General features: G+C 40.6%; 1 protein-coding gene across 1 annotated transcript in view; it reads right to left on the bottom strand.

Moving 5' to 3' along the window:
- The window catches only part of SRP72 (signal recognition particle 72kDa), a 50,853-nt gene extending 36,378 nt beyond the window's left edge, over positions 1–14,475 (bottom strand). The window contains 8 exon segments of the mRNA XM_011998436.1: positions 2,501–2,558; positions 2,646–2,770; positions 4,410–4,441; positions 7,549–7,660; positions 7,743–7,886; positions 10,157–10,280; positions 12,226–12,346; positions 14,265–14,475. Of these exon segments, the coding sequence (XP_011853826.1) occupies positions 2,501–2,558; positions 2,646–2,770; positions 4,410–4,441; positions 7,549–7,660; positions 7,743–7,886; positions 10,157–10,280; positions 12,226–12,346; positions 14,265–14,373 (825 nt within the window). The 5' untranslated portion in view covers positions 14,374–14,475.
- Positions 14,476–20,105: the final 5,630 nt, after the last annotated feature.

Below are 20,105 nucleotides of genomic sequence, written 5' to 3'. Positions count from 1 at the left end.
TGCCTCCCGGGTTCACGCCACTCTCCTGCCTCAGCCTCCCAAGCAGCTGGGACTACAGACGCCCGTCACCACACCTGGCTAATTTGTTGTATTTTTAGTAGAGACAGGGTTTCACCTGTTAGCCAGGATGGTCTTGATCTCCTGACCTCGTGATCCACCCACCTTGGCCTCCCAAAGTGCTGGGATTACAGGCGTGAGCCACCGTGCCCGGCCCAGTACATACCTTTATTTAAAAACACTTCAATGCTAAAAAATACTGATACAGAGATATGAAATGGACACATGCTGCTAAAAAAAAAGATACCAACATCGCCAGGCAAAGTGGCTCACGCCTGTAATCCCAGCACTTTGGGAGGCAGAGGTGTGTGGATCACCTGAGGCCAAGAGATCAAGACCATCCAGGCCAACATGGTGAAACCCCGTCTCTACTAAAAATACAAAAATTAGCTGTGTGTGGTGGCACATGCCTGTACTCCCAGCTACTCGGGAGGCTGAGGCAGGTGAATTGCTTGAACCTGGAGGTTGCAGAGAGCCAAGATCCCACCACTGTACTTCAGCCTGGGCAACAGAGTGAGACTCCATCTCAAAAAAAAAAAAAAAAAAAAATAGAGCCAACAGACATGCTCAACACAGGATTGCCACAAACCTTAAGTATGTGAAAAACTTACAAAGTGTAATAAAGTAAAGCACAATAAAACGAAGTATGCCTGTAGTCACTGTAAGCAAATCATGAAACCTCAGAAACACATCTGTAACCACTTTTGAACCCATTTTTTTTTAGTAGAAAATACTCATGTAACATATCTACTGTTTTTCCTTTCCTAAAGTCCCTTCTTCTTAACTAAGCAAAAGTATAAAAAAGCTCAATTTCTAAAATTCCCATGTAGGGGCACAGTGTTATCTTCCCAAAGAAAGACCTTTTAAGAATTACCGAAAGTCACATACATCTCCAAAAAAAGGGAGAAAACGAAGTCACATTGATTGCATCCTGAGAAGCACAAACTGAGCATCTGAGTATCTACTATGTGCACAATACTCCAGCTTTGTAAAACAATGTATTTACTTGCAAATACATGATACCACTGTGCTTTTTTAAAACAGGTCTTCTACCAGTTTAAAGACTAAAAGGAAGTAAAGAAATCTAAAATAAATTCTACTTTTTCTTAGTGTTGAGCTCCAAACCAATTTGAAACTATTTTAATGTGCAGCAAGAAACTGCCTTCCATATAAATCAATCCTAAAGAAACCATATTTTCTAGCTGGTTCTCTCATATCACTATTTTAACACTTCAATTAATTGTGCACATCACTGCCAGACTTTTCTTAAACTTGATTTCCAAGGCTCTGATATAATTCAATCTAATCTACTTTTTAAACTATCCAGCAAATACATACTCTCTTCTGTTTCCCCTAGAATCCCAGCAATTTGGGAGGCTGAGGCAGAAGGGCTGCTTGAGCCCAGGAGTTAAAAGACCAGTCTGGGCAACATGGCAAGACTCTGTCTCTACAATTTTTTTTTTTTTTTAATTAGCTAGGCATGGTGGTGTGTGCCTGTGGTCTCAACTACTTGGAAGGATTGCCTGAGGCTACAGTGAGTAATATCAGAACCACTGCACTCCAGCCTGGGTGACAGTCTTAAAAAAAAAAAAAAAAAAAAAGAAAAGAAAATACAACATTTTCCATTAAGACTGTTCCTGGCCGGGCATGATGGCTCATGCCTGTAATCCCAGCACTTTAGGAGGCTGAGGTGGGCAGATCATGAGGTTAGGAGATCGAGAACATCCTGGCTAACACGGTGGTGAAACCCTGTCTCTACTAAAAAAAAAAAAAATTAGCCGGGGTTGGTGGGGGGCGCCTGTAGTCTCAGCTACTCGGGAGGCTAAGGCAGGAGAATGGCGTGAATCCGGGAGGCAGAGGTTGCAGTGAGCCGAGATTGTGCCACTGCACTCCAGCCTGGGCGACAGAGCAAGACTCTGTTTCAAAAAAAAAAATGGTGGCTAAAGACATTAGTACAGTACTCTAAGTTAGAGTGCTTATATATATATTTGTAATATTTTACATTGGATGGGGTGTGGAGGAGGAGAAAGAGCACCTGTCTATACCCCCTAAAAAAAGAAAACCCAAGAAAAAATTATATAAAGAACACTTTCACATTCAGATTCCACAGATGAAGAAATCATATAAAACATGCATATACTTAAAGTTTAAAAGCCCCAATAATTTATATCTTTTACAAAGAGAGAGTCTCTATATTATTATACACTGGGAAAAGGGGAGGATCTTAAAAACTCTAGGATCTACTACAAAAAGTTTTATTACTCAAATATACCTGGCAGCATCATTATCGTTAGGAGAGTTAAGTAATACTCTCCATTGCGATTTTGCTACAACTGGACTTTTTTCATCATGTTAAAAAGAACTCCTAGAACAAAACTAAAACTAAGGTGATGAGCTTTCAGGGTAAAATATATCTGTAAGGAAAGCCACGAATATTCCATACCTTGTTAATGGTAATGATGTTATTTGCAATTACAGCTAGTAATCCCACATCTGTTGGTCTGTGAACAACAAGCAACAGTCAAAACCAAACAAACTTTTACAAAGAACACTATCCCTATAAAAGACACTTCCTTTTAATAACTCACTTTAGTTTTATTATTTGATTGTAAAGTTGCAAAGCCTCCTCTGTTCGACCCTGAAGCTGCAGAATATAGGCCATCTGACCATGAATGATGGCCAGTTCTGCCTGTGGGTCTTCCTCAGTCCCATCCTAAGAGAAAGAAATATTTTCCCATATAAATTTTCCAAACTGATCTACATATTTACCAAATAACCCAAAAATTCAAAAGAGATACAATCCTAAAGAAGACATAATTTCAGAAATTTTCCTTTAGAGTCAATTCTTTAGAAATTGCCAGCAAGAGAGAAGTTTAAGTGAAAATAGCAAAAAGACTTCAACTTCTAAGAAATATCTAAAGAAAAAAAAAAAGGCAAAAAGATCCTAGAAGAACACGGTAATAAGTTTAGGAATACCATTTATTGATCATTATCATCGTCTAAAGCCCAAGAATTGAAAAACCTAAGTAAAAAACCAGCATGCAAGTATATCTTTTTATAATGATACCCCTAAATTCTGAAAACATAATTTTCTCATAAAAATCACATTTAAAAATGCTTTTCTCTCTACTCTACTATAACTCTACTATAAAAACTAGAAAATTCCAATTAACACTATACAAAAAAACTTCAAAAGCTGGAACTAATTCTGTACTTTAATCCTATATTGAACAAATTATGTAATTAAAGTAGTAGCTCTCTTAACTGATGCTCCAGATTAATCCACATTTCTCCTCTCCTTCTGAAAAGGCTGTACAATGAATACTCAAGACTAGGAGACAACACTCCTTTAATGACCCAACACTCCTGCTCTCACCTGGTGAGTATCTGCTGACCAGGAGTCAGGTATGTTTGTTTCCAAACCCATTATGCAGTTGTGTTTGATGAGGAAATGATAAAACTTAAAAATATTAAAGAGAAAAACTATGGGCTGGGCATGGTGGCTCACGCCTGTAATCTCAGTGCTTTAGGAGGCTGAGGTGGAAGGGTCGTTTGAGGCCTGGAGTTGAGACAAGCCTGGGCAACACAGTGAGACCCCCATCTCTACAAAGAAGAAAAGAATTAGCTGGGCATGGTGGTGCTACTCAGGAGGCTGTGGTGAGAGGACTGCTTGAGCCCAGGAGTTTGAGGTTACAGTGACCTATGATCACACCACTGCAATTCAGCCTGGGTGAAACAGCAAGATCCCATCTCAAAAAAAAACAGGAGAGAGTTAACTCTGAATGTGAAAAGAGACATATTTCAACATAAATCATGTTGAATACTCAGAAAGATACAGTAAAGGTAAATTCCTAAAGAAAATTATTGTCTAATTAGTTGTGAGCCAAAAAGATTGGCTGCGGTAAGAGATTGGTTAAAAAAAAAAAAAAAACTTTAAGGACTCTATAATGAAAGTGCTTACCTATTGTATTTAAGATATTGTTATACTTAAAAAGAAAAACCAAAAGTGTAAATTGGGAGTGTTGAATTATGTCACTACATAAGAAATACACAGAGAACTTCTATGAGCAGACCAATCCTCAAAGACCTTAGTCCTATATCCTAAAATAGAGGAATAAATTTACATTATATAAATATATAATCAAGTGCTTAAGGTATGCCAAAATTTTTTGTATTGTGATTTCTCACTCTAATAGACTTCATCAAATAACTGATACAAAAGGGTGGTTTCTAGTGTGATTCCTACTTAATCACCATCTTCCAAAGAAAGTCAATAAATAGTACAATGAAACCTCAGTAATGTTAATAGTCAGAAGTGTAAAATTTTGGTTTAACAATGATGGAATACTTACAGTGTCTTCTGATAAAGAACGGCGACAAAGATCTATAGGAGAAAAAATGGTTTTAAAAGTAGTATTGCTGGGTAAATCCCATTTCTTTCACTGTTCCAAAGAGCAAGATCTAAATTTCTAGGCAGAAGATTCCAAGATAATCATAGTAACAAGCAACTGTGAAATTTACGTTAGCATCAAATATACTACATATATATTATCAGTCCCTTGACTTTCCTAGCTCTTTGGCACTTTTCTTTCATTTGTTGGTCTATGCTAAAAATATTTGTAAAGTGCATCAAAAAATACAAATGTGGTAAATATTAATTGCAAAAAACCAATTATAGAAAAGTATAAAAATAAATAATCCTACCACCCAGAGATAAACACTATTAGCATTTCAGTTATTTAGTTTTTAATATTTTTTTTGTTTGTTTTTAAAGTTGGGGGGTCTCACTCTGTTGCCCACGCTGGAGTGCAGAGGCTTCATCACAGCTCACTACAGCCTTGAAATCCTGGGCTCAATTGATCCTCCCACTTCCGCCTCCCAAGTAGCTGGGACTACAGCTGTGAGCCACCACACCTGGCTTAGTTTTATGTAAATGCATAGCTGCATTTTAAAATGAAAGTGAGACACTGTGCATGCTATTTTGAAACCTCCCTTCCCCATTCAATATCCTGTGGATATCTCTCTGTTACAATAAACATACATTTACATTACTGTATCTTTTTTAATGTTATTGGTTGTAATGACTGTAATTACTTTGTGATTATGGTAAAACTTAGCCAATCCTTTAATAGTACAGAACTTCATGCTGTTTCTAAATTTCTGTTCTTATGAATATCCCTTCAATGAACATTCATACAGACACATGTGTAAATTTATCTAATCATTTCCTTAAGTTTCTAGAAGTGAAATTATTGGATCAAAGGGTGGTAAATTTTAAAATCTGCTACACATCACCAAATTGCTCACTGAAAAGTCTGTATTATTCTTACACTCAAACCCACAATGTATGAGAACGTTCTTCATTGGGTATGATCAAGAAATTATAATTCTGCTGGGTGCAGTGGCTCATACCCGTAATCTCAGCACTTTGGGAGGTCGAGGTGGGTGGGTCACTTGAGGTCAGGAAATTATAATTATCTCTTTTTTTTTTTGAGACAGGGTCTCACTCTGTCACCCAGGCTGGAAATACAGTGGTATGATCTCAGCTCACTGGAGCCTCAATCTCTTAGGCCCTCCTAGGCCCTGCTGCCTCAGTCACCCGAGTAGCTGGGAATACAGGTGTGCACCACCACACTCAGCTAAATATATATATATATTTTTGTAAAAACGAAGGCTTACTATGTTACTCAGGCTGGTCTTGAACTGCTAGGCTGAAGCAATCGTCCTGCCTTGGCCTCCCAAAAGTGCTGGGATTATAGGCATGAGCCACTGCACTCAGCCAAAAAATTATAATTCTGAAACAGATTTTCCACATGATGCTCTAATCTTTGTTCTTATTTTAACTTTCAACATTTAACAGGAAAATTTTGCTCTCATTTTAAACCCTAATATTTAATAGTAAAACAGACCTTGTTTCACCTTTTTTTCCACCCCAATGATCACTGCAGTACTACATTACTTTTATAGCTTCCAGGGAAAAATGTATGCACAAGCAAAGTCAAAATGTTTCATGTGTTAATACCAGACATAGTTCTCTAATCAATTAATTTTTTTCTTAACTAAAAGCTTCAGCTGGGCACGGTAGCTCACGGCTGTAATCCCAGCACTTTAGGAGGCCAAGGCAGGCAGACCACTTGACAACAGGAATTTGAGATCAGCCTGGCCAACATGGCGAAAACCGTCTCTACGGAAAATACAGAAATTAGTTGGGCATGGTGGCACGTGCCTGTGATCTCAGCTACTTGGGAGGCTGAGGCATGAGAAATGCTTGAACCTGAGAGGCGGAGGGTGAAGTGAGCCAAGTTCTTGCCAGTGCACTCCAGCCTGGGCGACAGAGCAAGCCTCTGTTCCTCCCCTGCCCACAACCCCACCAAAAAAGCTTCAAAGCATGCAAATATTATATAAAGAAACATACCAAATGGAGCTAAAACATGCTTGAGGCCAAGTGTGGTGGCTCACGCCTGTAATCCTAGCACTTTGGGAGGCTGAGGCAGGTGGATCACGAGGTCAGGAGTTCGAGACCAGCCTGGCCAACATGGTGAAACCCCGTGTCTACTAAAAATACAAAAATTAGCTGGGTGTGGTGGCGGACGCCTGTAATCCCAGCTACTTGGGAGGCTGAGGCAGGAGAATTGTTTGAACCTGGGAGGTGGAGGTTGCAGTGAGCTGACATCACGCCATTGCACTCCAGCCTGGGCACCAGGGCGAGACTCTGTCTCAAAAAAAAAAAAAGTGCTTGAATGGTGCTATCAATACATAAATGTAGTGTATGTGTGTGTATACACATAGGCACACCATGTTATTACTTGAATACCTGTTAAACAACAATAATAATAGTAACAAAATATTTACTGAATGCTTATACTATATGCCATCATGCCATGTATTATTGTGAATGGCTGACATTCATTAACTCACTTAATCTACACATAACATTCACAGTAACTTGTTCAAAACCTGCTCCTCAAAATTCAAACGTAAGGTCTGGTATGGTTGGAAACAGACTAATAGACTGGTTTAGGGATTAGAAATATAGGTGAGATATGGTCAAAAAGAGAAAGTGCCAGTAATCCCAGCACTTTGAAAGGCCGTGGAGGGTGGATCACTTGAGGCCAGGAGTTCGAGGTCAGCCTGGCCAACATGATGAAACCCCGTTTCTCTACTAAACATACAAAAATTAGCCAGGCGTGGTGGCACGCACCTATAATCCCAGCTACTCAGGAGGCTGAGGCAGAACAGATTGAACTTGGGAGACAGAGGTTGCAGTGAGCCGAGATCGTGCCACTGTACTCCAGCCTGGGTGACACAGTAAGATTCTGTCCGCATCCCCCGCCAAAAAAAAAAGAGAAAGACTATATGAACTTTGAGAAATTGTCACTGCATCGATAACTTCCATTTAATAATTTCACAGAAGTCCAGTGCAATTTTAGAAGATACTCTACAAAGTTATATGCACATTATATTTACAGGTAAGTTTAACAAACTTCCAACCTTCAGCCTTTTGCAGGATTTTCATGGCCTGGTTCAGCTGGCCTTGGCCTATTAGTGCACACGCAGTGTTGTAGCACAGCTCATGTGTGCCTTCTTGGAGGCCCAAGTTCTCCTGTCAGGGGACAAAATACCAGTTAAATACTAAACATGAATAATACTTCACGACTGTATGGGTATACCACAAGGATACTCACTGGAACCACTTTTTCCCAATTGCTTTGAGCTGCAACAACTGCTGAAAGGTTTGTTTTCCTCTCCTCATCATAATCATCTTGAGAGTTTCGGACAAGATCTCTATATACCGCTAAGCATTCATCATAGCGTTCCAAACGGTATAACTGAATAATAAATAGCAAGTAAAAAAATTAGAGACAAATATGGTGTTATGTCTTTAATACCATGCAAATCTTTTTTGGAACCACTAAGTAGGAATCCTAGTTCAGCATAACGGGAACAATCAACTGTTTATGTTTTATAATTTTTAAATGAGTTCCACGTACCAGTCATACTTCCAAATAAATTACTTTTTGAAAATACTTTTAAAATGAATGTTCAATATATTGTGGATCTGTAGGCAGGATTCAGTTGAGAAAAGTCATTTTCTTTCTTTTTTTTTCTTTTCTTTTTTTTTTTTTTTGAGACGGAGTTTCACTCTTGTTGCCCAGGCTGGAGCGCAGTGGTGTGATCTCGGCTCACCACAACTTCCACCTCCTAGGTTCAAGAGATTCTCCTGCCTCAGCCTCCTGAGGTAGCTGGGATTACAGGCATGCGCCACCATGCCTGGATAATTTTGTATTTTTAGTAGAGAGGGGGTTTCTCCATGGTCAGGCTGGCCTCTAACTCCTGACCTCAAGTGATTTGACTGCCTCAGCCTCCCAGAGTGCTGGGATTACAGGTGTGAGCCACCACACCCGGCCAAGAAAAGTCATTTTCTTTACCTTTCTTCTTGAAGTTAGTAAAGTGCCTAAGGGCGCGGTGGCTCAAGCCTGTAATCCCAGCACTTTGGGAGGCCGAGACGGGCGGATCACGAGGTCAGGAAATCGAGACCATCCTGGCTAACACAGTGAAACCCCGTCTCTACTAAAAAATACAAAAAAATAGCCGGGCGAGGTGGCCGGCGCCTGTAGTCCCAGCTCCTCGGGAGGCTGAGGCAGGAGAATGGCGCAAACCCGGGAGGCGGAGCTTGCAGTGAGCTGAGATCCGGCCACTGCACTCCAGCCTGGGCGACAGAGCCAGACTCCGTCTCAAAAAAAAAAAAAAAGTAAAGTGCCTAAATAGGTTGTGAAAAACACCTTTATAGAATTCAACCCTGTTATCTAGATCTAAAGTTACAACGAAAATATCTTTCCACAACACAAAATGATTACTAAAACAGGAACAAAATTAAATGTTAAGAAAAAGACAATGTTTCCTAGAGTTCGCTATAATCTTCATTTTATCTTTCTTAGAAACCAGCTATCACACAGGTGAGTCTCAAGCAGACACAACAGAATTCCTACCGATTTCATTCAAGTTGTGCTGAAAAAATAATAACTGCCACTCTAGGTCAATTAGTCCATTATGTATGACACAGGTTGATGTCTTTAACCTCAAAATGCTAGAATTTACCCTAAAGTTATCCAGTTTACCTTAAAAGTTTTTTATAGACCTACAATCCATGAATTTGTCCAAATCTTTCTTCAACTCATTTGTATTATTAAATCCATACTACCTCCTGAGAACAATACATTCAATACAACATTATTTGCCCTAAATTGACATTTAACAGTCTTTAAGGGGAGGCCAGGCGTGGTGGCTTATGCCTGTAATCCCACTACTTTGGGAGGTCAAGGCAGGCAAATCACTTGAGGCCAGGAGTTTGAGACGAGCCTAGGCAACATGGCATAACCCCGTCTCTACTAAAAAATATAAAAACTAGCTGGGTGAGTTGGCGCATGCCTGTAATCCCAGCTACTCGGGAGTCTGAGGCAGAAGAATCGCTTGAACCTGAGAGTTGGAAGCTGCAGTGAGCCAAGATAGTGCCACTGCACTCCAGCCTGGGCAACAGAGCGAGACTCCATTAAAAAAAAAAAAAAGAAAAGAAATACTTTAAGTTAAGAGGGTTTTGTTAACTATAATATACACATTTCTGTCCTCTTGTCATTAACAGCCCCATTTTACATTAGGTTTAATTTTATGTCTCAAAATACTTTAAAATATTTTCATGATTTCATGGGCTAGAATAATCTAAATTCTTATCTATCATGCTATCCTTTATTTTAAATTTAGAATACAATATTAGTGAAATACTATTTCAAACCTGTTGAAGTATACAAGCTCAAATGTGCTTTATCTTTCTAACTTAAAAGTCAAAATTAAACAGATTAGTTCTTTTATTTTCTTTGATTTCCTAATTACCTGAGGAAGTCATTTGTTCATAGCATGTTATATATGCAACTATTTGTATGAAGATCAAGAAGAGGGATTATGTTCAAACCTCAAGGACTGGTTTGGTGGCTAGTGTTGTGGAGCATCAGGATGGGCTGGGTTTCCTCAACCCTGCTCCTTGCTGGAGGTAGTCATGCTCACTCAGGATCACTGTCAACATGTATTTAAAAGCAGTAATTACCACTTGTCCATAAAGCTCCTTCAGTTTGTCTGTCTGCTGGTTAGCACTTTCTATTGTCTTCAAGGCATTCTCAATTCTGTTCAGCCTGTACTCGCAATATGCCTTTTCAAAGGAGAGAGAGTTACTGAAGAAGGAAAAAAACCAGTATCTGATTATTATCTAACAATGCAATGCACCCAATATATAGAACATCGCTCTAAGCACTGGATTTAGTCCTGATAACAGATGAGAAAACTGACAAAGGTTAGAGACTTATCTATATATCAGATAGCTTGTAAATGTCTATCAAACATATAATTAAGCATATATCAGTTTCCCTAGCCTTTCTTTCATGGATATTCTTATTAAAATAAACATTTAAGAAGGAAATCATTAATCTGCTAAATAAGTAATTGTCTTAGATACAAAGATAATTTGAAGGCTGCTTTAAATGGGTTGTTTTGGAAGTTTCTTAAATTCATTAACAAAACAATAAGCCATATAATGCTTCTTTAAACTTGTTTAAGAAACAAATAATTAGCAAAGAAAAAATAACTATAAATCTTAAAAGAAGTACCTGTAATCAAACAACCGGTAAACACTACTAACATACACACACTTAAAAATTCATCTACATTAATGTGATACCTCATTGATGATGTTTCAACCATAATCCATGAGGAAAAATATTTATTAAAGCAAAGGCCAATGTCCTTTATTTACTTACCTAACAAAAAAATTTATTTTTAGGCCAGGTGCGGTGGCTCATGCCCGTAATCCCAGCACTTTGGGAGGCTGAAGCGGGCGGATCACTTGAGGTCAGGAGTTCAAGACCAGCCTGGCCAACATTGGCAAAACCCTGTCTCTACTAAATTACAAAAATTAGCCCGGTGTGGTGGTGCACATCTGTAAACACAGCTACTTGGGAGGCTGAGGCAGGAGAATCGCTTGAACCTGGAAGGTGGAGGTTCCACCAGCCTGGGCGACAGAGCAAGACTCTGTCTCAAAAAAAAAAAAAAAAAAAAAATTTATAAATACTTTTATCCAAGACTCATTGACAAAATGTTTTTGAAAATGTCTCTCACAAAATAGCCCAAAATCAAGACACTGAATTTTAGCACAAACATATTTAATAGGAGAAAAGCAGCATTGCCTCCATTTCCCTTTTATTTTTAATAAAGTTTAAAATTAATTTTTAATCTCTGTAACACATTTATACGGCTCAAATATAAAAAGAAAAAGATATACAGTAAGAGGCTTTATTCCCACTGCTACCCAAATCTAACCCATTCCTATTACCTCCTACAAGTGACTTTTTTTTTTTTGAGACGGAGTCTCCCCGTTACCCACGCTGGAGTGCAATGGTGCAATCTCAGCTCACTGCAGCCTCCGTCTCCTGGGTTCAAGTGATTCTCCTCCCTCAGCCTCCTGAGTAGCTGGGAATACAGATGCTTGTCACCATACCCAGCTAATTTTTTGTATCTTCAGTAGAGATGGGGTTTCACCATATTGGCCGGTCTGGTCTCAAAGCCCTGACCTTGTGATCTGCCCTCTTTCGGCCTCCCACAAATGACTATTTACTCATTGTTTCTCTTTATATTGTTTGTTTTGCAAATACAGGCAAATGGATATATAAATTTTTACATCCTCCTCCTCTTGCAAAAGGAAGTATATTGTATATTGTTCTGCACCTTATAAACCAGTATCCCATTAATATGCTTCAAATTTAATTTCAATACTTTTTTTTGGAGCCTAGGTGTAACAGTAAAGAAACTTTGACTGAGTTATTCTCCCTACATCCTCCAAGGACTCATAATTATGCCCCATAACTCTCTATGGTTCACCTCCTTAGTGGTTCAAAGGAAACACAATGGTTAAAACAAACAAAAAATAGACCCTCTAAGGCTAAAAGAAACCGAAGTTACTAGTATTCCTCCCAGTTTCAGAAACATTATTGACAAGCAAAAGGGGGAAAAAAGGAAGGAAAGATAAAAAAAATCAGCAAATGGTTGGGGAAAAAAACATGGAAGAGATTATAGCTATACTAAGTGTTTCTAATAACTGTACAAGCAACTAACTGAATCACTTACTTGGCTAACACTTTGGTGTGAGTATTGATGACATTCAAAGCTTCCTTGAAACTTCCATTCTGGATAAGGCATACCACTTTACAATGCAGGGCAGTTACATCATCTTTGTTGATCTGTAGTACTAGAGAACAATTTTAGGAAAGCCATTTTTAAATCCATTCCTTTTCACATTTTTACTAAATTTTCCCATCCTGTCTCTCCGAAAGCTAAATTTCTAATTTTATTGCAGCAGAAATAATTGGTCAGAACAACTAGAAGAAACAGCAACAAAGCAAAACAAACCCAGAAAATAACTAATCTTCACTTTTAACTTAAGAAGTGACAATAAGGAGAGTTTTAAATTTTCAATGAGATAAAGATGCCCAGTATGCATGTACCAAAAAAGTGCAGTGAAATAAAGAAGAAAGAAGCAATTTCTCCAGATATTTCATCTTGAAATGCATGCTACATTCTGTATAGTTCATTACTTCACAGGGAAACAGTTCAGGTAGAATTTGGAAGCAGATGACCTAGGTTTGGTGCAAGCTTGCCACTAAATGCCTTGAGGTCTTGGGTATATCACTTAACAGCCAAATCTTAGTTTTCTGAGCTACAAAATGATTAGAAAAGCATTACCTATTTAATAAGGTTACTGAAAACACGAAATGAGAATATTCCGGAAAAATTTTATAAAGTATAATGCAAAGGCAATTTATCTTGCTGGCAACGTTTCCAAAAATCATTAAAATTTTCCCTTTTCACCTAAGATGACCAAAGTATAAGGAAGAACTCAGGTGGCAAGTTTCAATGTTAACAACTGTTCGGTATTAAAATGACCAGGATCATCGTTACTCTTGTTCCTGTGCAACTACAGAAGTCCAATTCTCAAAGAATCACAAGAATTTCTACCAATTAAGAAAACATACTGGTGAACAAGTTGACAATCTTTGCTGATTAAAAGAATTCCTGCAAAATACTACACTGCTACTAAGTACATAGTACTGTTTGGAAGGCTAGAGTTAATTCAAACAAATGTAGGGATAAATTCTAATTCGTAGCTATTCTCCTCAATGTCTGAAATCACCAAAAGTGCACTGTGGGCACAATCACTACTTTTCACGTTAACCCAGTGCTAGAGTGTTGAAAATTATTTAGACAGCTTTCTATGTTACTGACACACCTTTTAGGTTAATACTACTCTGAACAGCTAAGCCGTGCCTTGGTAATTACATTTCCAAATATAACATGCACAGGCTGTATCTTCACTAGAGAAGAACTGCGCACCACCGAAAACATTAAGTAGCATGGCCATGCCACATTCCAGGTATGTAGTAAAGAACAAAAGGATATGATGAATGAAACCTCACAACAAAGGCAGTAAAACCCTAAACTATCCCTTACAAGGCAAAAAAAAAAAAAACAGGTTAACTTTTCTTCCGACATTTATCCATGTTGGTGCTTCCACACACATACTTCCTAACTTAATAACACTGAAGAGATCCCATCTGTGGGAATGACAGGCCTGACATCCAGATTCAGCCCTTTCCTCTCGCCCAGTAGAATACGTACAGCTTCCACCCGGTCAGCACCAGCTTCTAAACTACGTGTCCCAAGCAGGTTCCTCCCCCTTTAGCGGCCAAAGAGAACAAGCTCCCTTAGTAATACAGTCCTGATCACTGCGCTCAAGATGAAGAAGAAAAGAAGGCACTTTGGAATATTTGTGAAATAAAACAGCAAAGAGGGAGTCAAATAAGAAAACAGTTTGAAATGGGCTCCGAGAGCTGCGGTCTCTTTAAAACCTGCCCTCGCTTCCCGCGGGGGGTAAAGACGGAAGTACACGTGGCTCTAAGCAACCAGGGACCCCAGGCTGACCTGGTGAAGCCGAGGGGTGAGACCTGCGTCTTCCGGACGTTTGGGCCCGAGCCGACGGGAGAATGGTCGGGGGGGTTTCGGGGGTCTCCCCTTCCCGTGCCTCCCGCGCGAGGTGGTCTCGCGCGCCGGAAACAGGCCGCATCCTCCCGCCGGCCTGGGCCCGCCCCAGTGCCCACCCCGACACTTACTCTTATTGACGGTCTTGAGAGCGCGCGTGAAGTCGCCGTTCTGGCCATACCGGTTCACTTCACTCCACAGCGCAGGCACTGACACCCCCCCACTGCCGCCACTCGCCATCTTGGAGGAGACGAGGGGCGGGGCGGGGCGACCTCTGCCCCGGAAGAGGATCTCTAAGGCTGCCAAGAGGAGGAGGAAGTTGATGATTGCTAAGCGTAGGGAGCGTCTTCAACCCTGAGGCAGCATCAGAGACCTTAATCTTCTGCTCTCGTGGCAAGAAATTTGCACGGATAGAGTTGATGCACCTCACTTGAAGTTGGCCTGGAGAAAGAGGCGTCGGACTCCCGGACGGGGTTGGGAAACGGTCACCAGTTTCGGCTCAAAGCAGCGTGTTTCCAGGAGACCGCCATGGTCGAGGCAGCGTCCCGGTCCCACGGTGCGGGCCCAGACGATCATTTGTAGGATATAAATAAAAGGACTATGAGGTGGTAAATGAAAGACTACCAACTAGAAGCCGTAGGGAGTCATTTGAAGGAGAAATAGGCACGGCTTGTCGGTGGTTGAGGGAAAGGGATCTTGAAAGATGATTAGGAGAACTTGGGTTCTGGGGAAAGTAGGGGAGGACATTCTGGCAGAGAAGCAAACGTGAGGAAAGGTAAGAAGGCAAGAATCTCCCATTACAAAGGGTTTGGTGAAACCCTCTGCCTGTCATTTTCGCTCCATTCGGGAGCAGTCGGCAATAAACTGAAAGGGTAATGGGGTGAAAATGCCCGGGGTCAGTTCCTGGCTCTGCGACTCACTAGATGCCTGGCAATAAACAAGTTACTTAGCTTCTGGGAGTCTTTTTTCCCGACTGTGAAATAGGGATACTATATTTGTTCTAGAGATATAAAATATTAGGGTTTGCTTACGACCTTAGTATCAAGATGTGTTCAAGTGTACGAACGGAATGGTATCTATTGGGTACACTTGGTGTGAGTATTTTTTTTTTTTTTTTAAGAGACGGGAATCTTGCTGTGTTGCCCAAGCTGGTCTGGAACTCCTGGGCTCAAGCAGTCCTCCCACCACAGCCTCTCCAAGTGCTGGGATTACAGGCATGAGCCACCACACCCAGACGATGTGAGAGATACACTTGATGTGAATGTTGTATTTTATTGAATGGCTTGCTTTTCAGACTCAGACTCATATCTTGTCATGACTTTTACAACTTCTGCTACTCCGTCTGTCCCTCAGGAACCTAGCTAACTTCTTTTTTTTTTTTTTTTTGAGACGTAATCTAGCTCTGTGACCCAGGCTGAACCTCACTGCCATCTCAACCTCCTGGATTCAAGCGATTCTTTTGCCCCAGCCTCCCAAGGAGCTGGGACTATAGGCATGAGCCACCGTGCCTGGTTAAGTTTTGTATTTTTAGTAGAGATGGGGTTTCACTATGCTTGGGTTAGGGTCACTATGCTTGGGTTGGTTTGAGACTAACCAAGCTAGTCTCAAATTCCTGACCTCAAGTGATCCGCCCTCCTCAGCCTCCCAAAGTACAGGATTTACAGGCCTAAGCCATTGTGCCTGACCTTGCTAACTTTTTTGTCTTTCAGTCTTTCTGGTTCTACGTTGAAAGTTACTTTGAGGAAACATTTGATCTTGCAGACTGGGCAACCTTGTGAAGCAAAAAATGCCAACTATGTGCCAGGCAATATGCTAGATCCTAGGGATACTGCAGTGAGCAAGGTAAATATGGTTCCTTGGCCTCAGAATTATAGTCCATATAGAGTGAGATAACCCTTAATTGATTGCATCCTCTTAGAACGGGGTCCCCAACCCTGGTACCGGTCTGTGGCCTGTTAGGAACCGGGCGGCACAGCAGCAGGTGACTGGTGGGCCAGTGGGCAGTACGGCCTGAGCTCTTGTCAGATCAGCTGTGGCATTAGCTTCTCACAGAAGCTCAAACCCTATTGTGAACTGGGAATGTGAAGGATCTAGGTTGCTCACTCCTTATGAGAATCCAATGATGAATGTAATGAGCTTGAATCATACTAAAACCAACTGTCCAACTCCTGTGGAAAGACTGTCTTCCCTGAAGCCGGTCCCTGGTGCCAAAAAGGTTGGGAGACCACTTATAGGAGATTCTGTCTACTTCTGAGCACTGATAATCAATTAAGGGTTATCTCACTCTGTATGGACTGTAATTCTGAGGCCAAGGAACCATATTTACCTTGCTCACTGCAGTATCCCTAGGATCTAGCATACTGCCTGGCACACAGTTGGCATTTTTTGCTTCACATTCCTTACCTAATCTGTGAGTTCCTTGAGGGCAGAAACTGCCCAGGTCCTGATATGGCATATGGTGTCCTGCCATATTTTTGTCTGGTCCTTGCAGTACATACAATGCAAACAGCATGAAAGGTGGCTTGAACTGTAGGTGCTGGAGGGTGTAATTCTTGTCAATTAGTAAAAATCATGAGAAGAGTTTTAGACCTTTACTGACTAGAATTGTCAAAGGTTTCAAGCCAGTTATGTTTAGATTTCAGGGGATGGGAGCTCCAGATGACAATGCTGTGTGAGAAAATTGGGTATACCCAACCAACATTTTGTTGTATTTTGTTATTCTGAGAAAATGTAGATTCCACTGTATTCTCCAAAGGTGTTTATATCCACTATCCCCTCCAAGTTAAGAGCCACTGCACTAGTATTACTTTTTAGAACATTGACTTTATATAAGAATTGGTAATTTTGGTTTCTATATCATTCTGATCCCATATATTTTGTAGCTTTTAGAAATGCTCAGAATTCTGCTGCTGTGGACTTGTTTCTATGTCTTATGTCATTTTAATGGAGTTTTGTGGCAAACAGCCTATAAATTTGGGGCTTAACCTGCCGTTTTTGAAACAGGAATCTTCCAAACCAGAGTGGCATATTTTTTTGTTTGTTTTGTTTTTTTAAATAAACAACAAATTTACATCTCACATGGTGAAGGATGGAAAGATTGTCTGGTGAGGTCCCACTCATAGATGGCATCTTCTGTTTTCAGATGGTGGGAAAAACACCAGACTGATCTCTTAAAGCATGTATCTGATGCCACTTTCCTACCCTCCTGATAAAATCCGAACTACAAAGACTAGCAGTAAGGGCTTTTGTCATCTGGCCTCTGCTTGCCACCTCCCCAACTCAAATAGGTCTCCTTACTCATTTCCTAGCCCCCTTGCATGCTAGTCATCTCTAACTTCTGTGTAGTTATGTGTCCCCCTACCTCCTGGAATCTGCACTTTTATTCATTTGACAAGTGTTTGAATGTCTTGTATATGCCAGTGCCATGTATTACACCAGTTGCTGGGATACAACTGACAACAAAGAAGACAACCCAGTGTAATACAAAATTTATTTTCTAGTTGGGAGAGATGGGTAATAAATATGTACTATGGTAGCAGTAAGTTTGCTGAAGAAAATTATGGAAAGCTAAGACAGATTGAGTATAGACTGTGGAGAATTATTTCATTCACAGTATACAATTGTTTTCTAGAGATCAGACAGCCCTTCCTATTTCTGTGTATTCACAATACCGTATTGTTAATTCCATGTTAAGACTTAATATGGTGTTTTGAAATTGTCTGCCTCTGGAGACTCCAACATTAATTGAGGGCAGAAGGTTAATTTTGTTCATCTTTGTATTCCGAGAGTCTCACATATACATAGTAGGCTGTATTCGTTCTCTAAAAAACACAGAACCAATAGGATATGTGGAAATTATGAGAAATTAGCTCTGCAAAATGGAGGTGAAGTCCCACAGTCTGCCTTCTGCAGACTGAAGGCCCAGGAAAGCCAGTGTAGTTCCAAACCCAAAGGCTTGAGAATCAGGGGAGGCAATAATGTAAGTCCTAGTCTGAAGGCCTGAGGACCAGGAGCACCAACGTCCGGGGGCACGAAATGGATGTCCCAGCAGTTCACCCTTCCTCCCCCTTTTTGTTCTATTTAGGTCCTCAATGGATCAGATGACGCCCACCCACATGGGTGAAGGCAGTCGTCTTTACTCAAGTCTACTGATTCAAGTGCTAGTCTCTTCCAGAAACACCATCACAGACGCACCTAGAAATGTTTGACCAGCTATCAAGGCATCCCTAGCCCAGTCAAGTTGACAGAATTAGCCATCTCATCAGTATCCATAATGTATTTTTATATTAATGGATTTAGCCATTTATGATTTGAGAAGCTTCTGTGTACAGTATCTTTTTTTTTGGCAACGGAGTTTCACTCTTGTTTCCCAGGCTGGAGTGCAATGGCTTGATCTCAGCTCATCACCTCTGCCTTCCGGGTTCAAGCAATTCTCCTGCCTCAGCCTCCCGAGTAGCTGGGATTACAGGCATGCACCACCATGCCTGGCTAATTTTGTGTTTAATAGAGAGGGGGTTTCTCCATGTCAGTCAGGCTGGTCTTGAACTCCTGACCTCAGGTGATCTTCCCGCCTCGCCCTCCCAAAGTGCTGGGATTACAGGCATGAGCCACCGCACCCGACCTCATGTACAGTATCTTATGGTATCTTGTCCACTCAGAGGCAAGCAGAAGAAATATTTAGCTCCATTTTATAACTTGATTTCCATTCCACTATTTTCATTGTACTGCAATGTGAGATTAACAATTCCACCCCAAGTATTTTGAGGTGTGGGAAGCTGGATGTAAAAACACCATTAAAAACAACTCTTTTCAATGGCTTCCTAAGGTTGGCTGGGCTGAAATGGCAGTTTCTGGATGCTCCGTGGCACATTACACTGCCCCTTTCTTCATATTTTTAGAAATTAAATCAGCTGATGGCAATATTGAATTCCAGGTAATTTTCTTTTTCTTTTCTTTTCTTTTTTGAAACAGAGTTTTGCTCTTGTTGCCCAGGCTGAAGTGCAATGGCACAATCTCTGCTCACCAGAACCTCTGCCTCCCAGGTTCAAATGATTCTCCTGCCTCAGCCTCCTGAGTAGCTGGGATTACACGAATGCGCCACCATGCCCGGCTAGTTTTTGTTATTTTTTAGTAGAGATGGGTTTCCCCATGTTGGTCAGGCTGGTCTCGACCTCCTGATCTCTCAGGTGATCCGCCTGCCTCGGCCTCTCAAAGTGCTGGGATTACAGGCATGAGCTACCATGCCCAGAGAATTCCAATTTTTATGGTGAATGAATTCCACTCATACTGTTCTTCAGTCTGCCCAACAGATATTACATAACACATTTGTGTGCCATGATGGGCCTTACATATATTGACTCATGTAATTCTCACAACTTTATGAGGTGGTATTAGTCCGATTTTCACACTTCATGAAATTGAGGCACAAAAGTATGTCAGGCCTCTGCTCAAACTGAGTAGTTTTCCTGTCACACTTCAGTGTGGCCTATAGGCCCTAAGTGATCTAGCCTTTTCTTATATTGTCTTCCACTCTCATCCTTGTTCACAGAGCTCCAGCAATTCTCATGTTTGGAGGTCCGCAAGGCAAAACTCAACTTTATTTCCCGTTCCCTTAGTATGGAAAGCTATTTCCCTATCTCTGTGTGTCTTGCTTTTACATCATTGCTCTGCTTTCCTCAAAAACTTTCCCCTTTTATCCCCATCACTGTCCTCATTTTGATTCTTCATATGCATTTATCCTTTCCTGATTTTATACTGTTTATCTTTTTGTGGTTTGTTTTCACCTCTAAAACATAAATTCCATGTGGGTGAGGGCTTTGTTCAGTCCTACTTTCCTAGGCCCTAGAATCAAACCAGTATTGGGTGAGTGGATACTAAATGAAGCTTTACCTAAGTGTTTTGTCTTTTAGTTAGTTTCAGTGGTTAAATCTCAGAAAGCTTAACAGCAATTCTAAGCATGTCTTTATGATAAA

This window comes from Mandrillus leucophaeus, unplaced genomic scaffold, assembly GCF_000951045.1.
Source record: "Mandrillus leucophaeus isolate KB7577 unplaced genomic scaffold, Mleu.le_1.0 Scaffold570, whole genome shotgun sequence".
Classification (NCBI taxonomy): domain Eukaryota; kingdom Metazoa; phylum Chordata; class Mammalia; order Primates; family Cercopithecidae; genus Mandrillus; species Mandrillus leucophaeus.
This window is presented reverse-complemented; position numbering and strand designations above follow the sequence as displayed.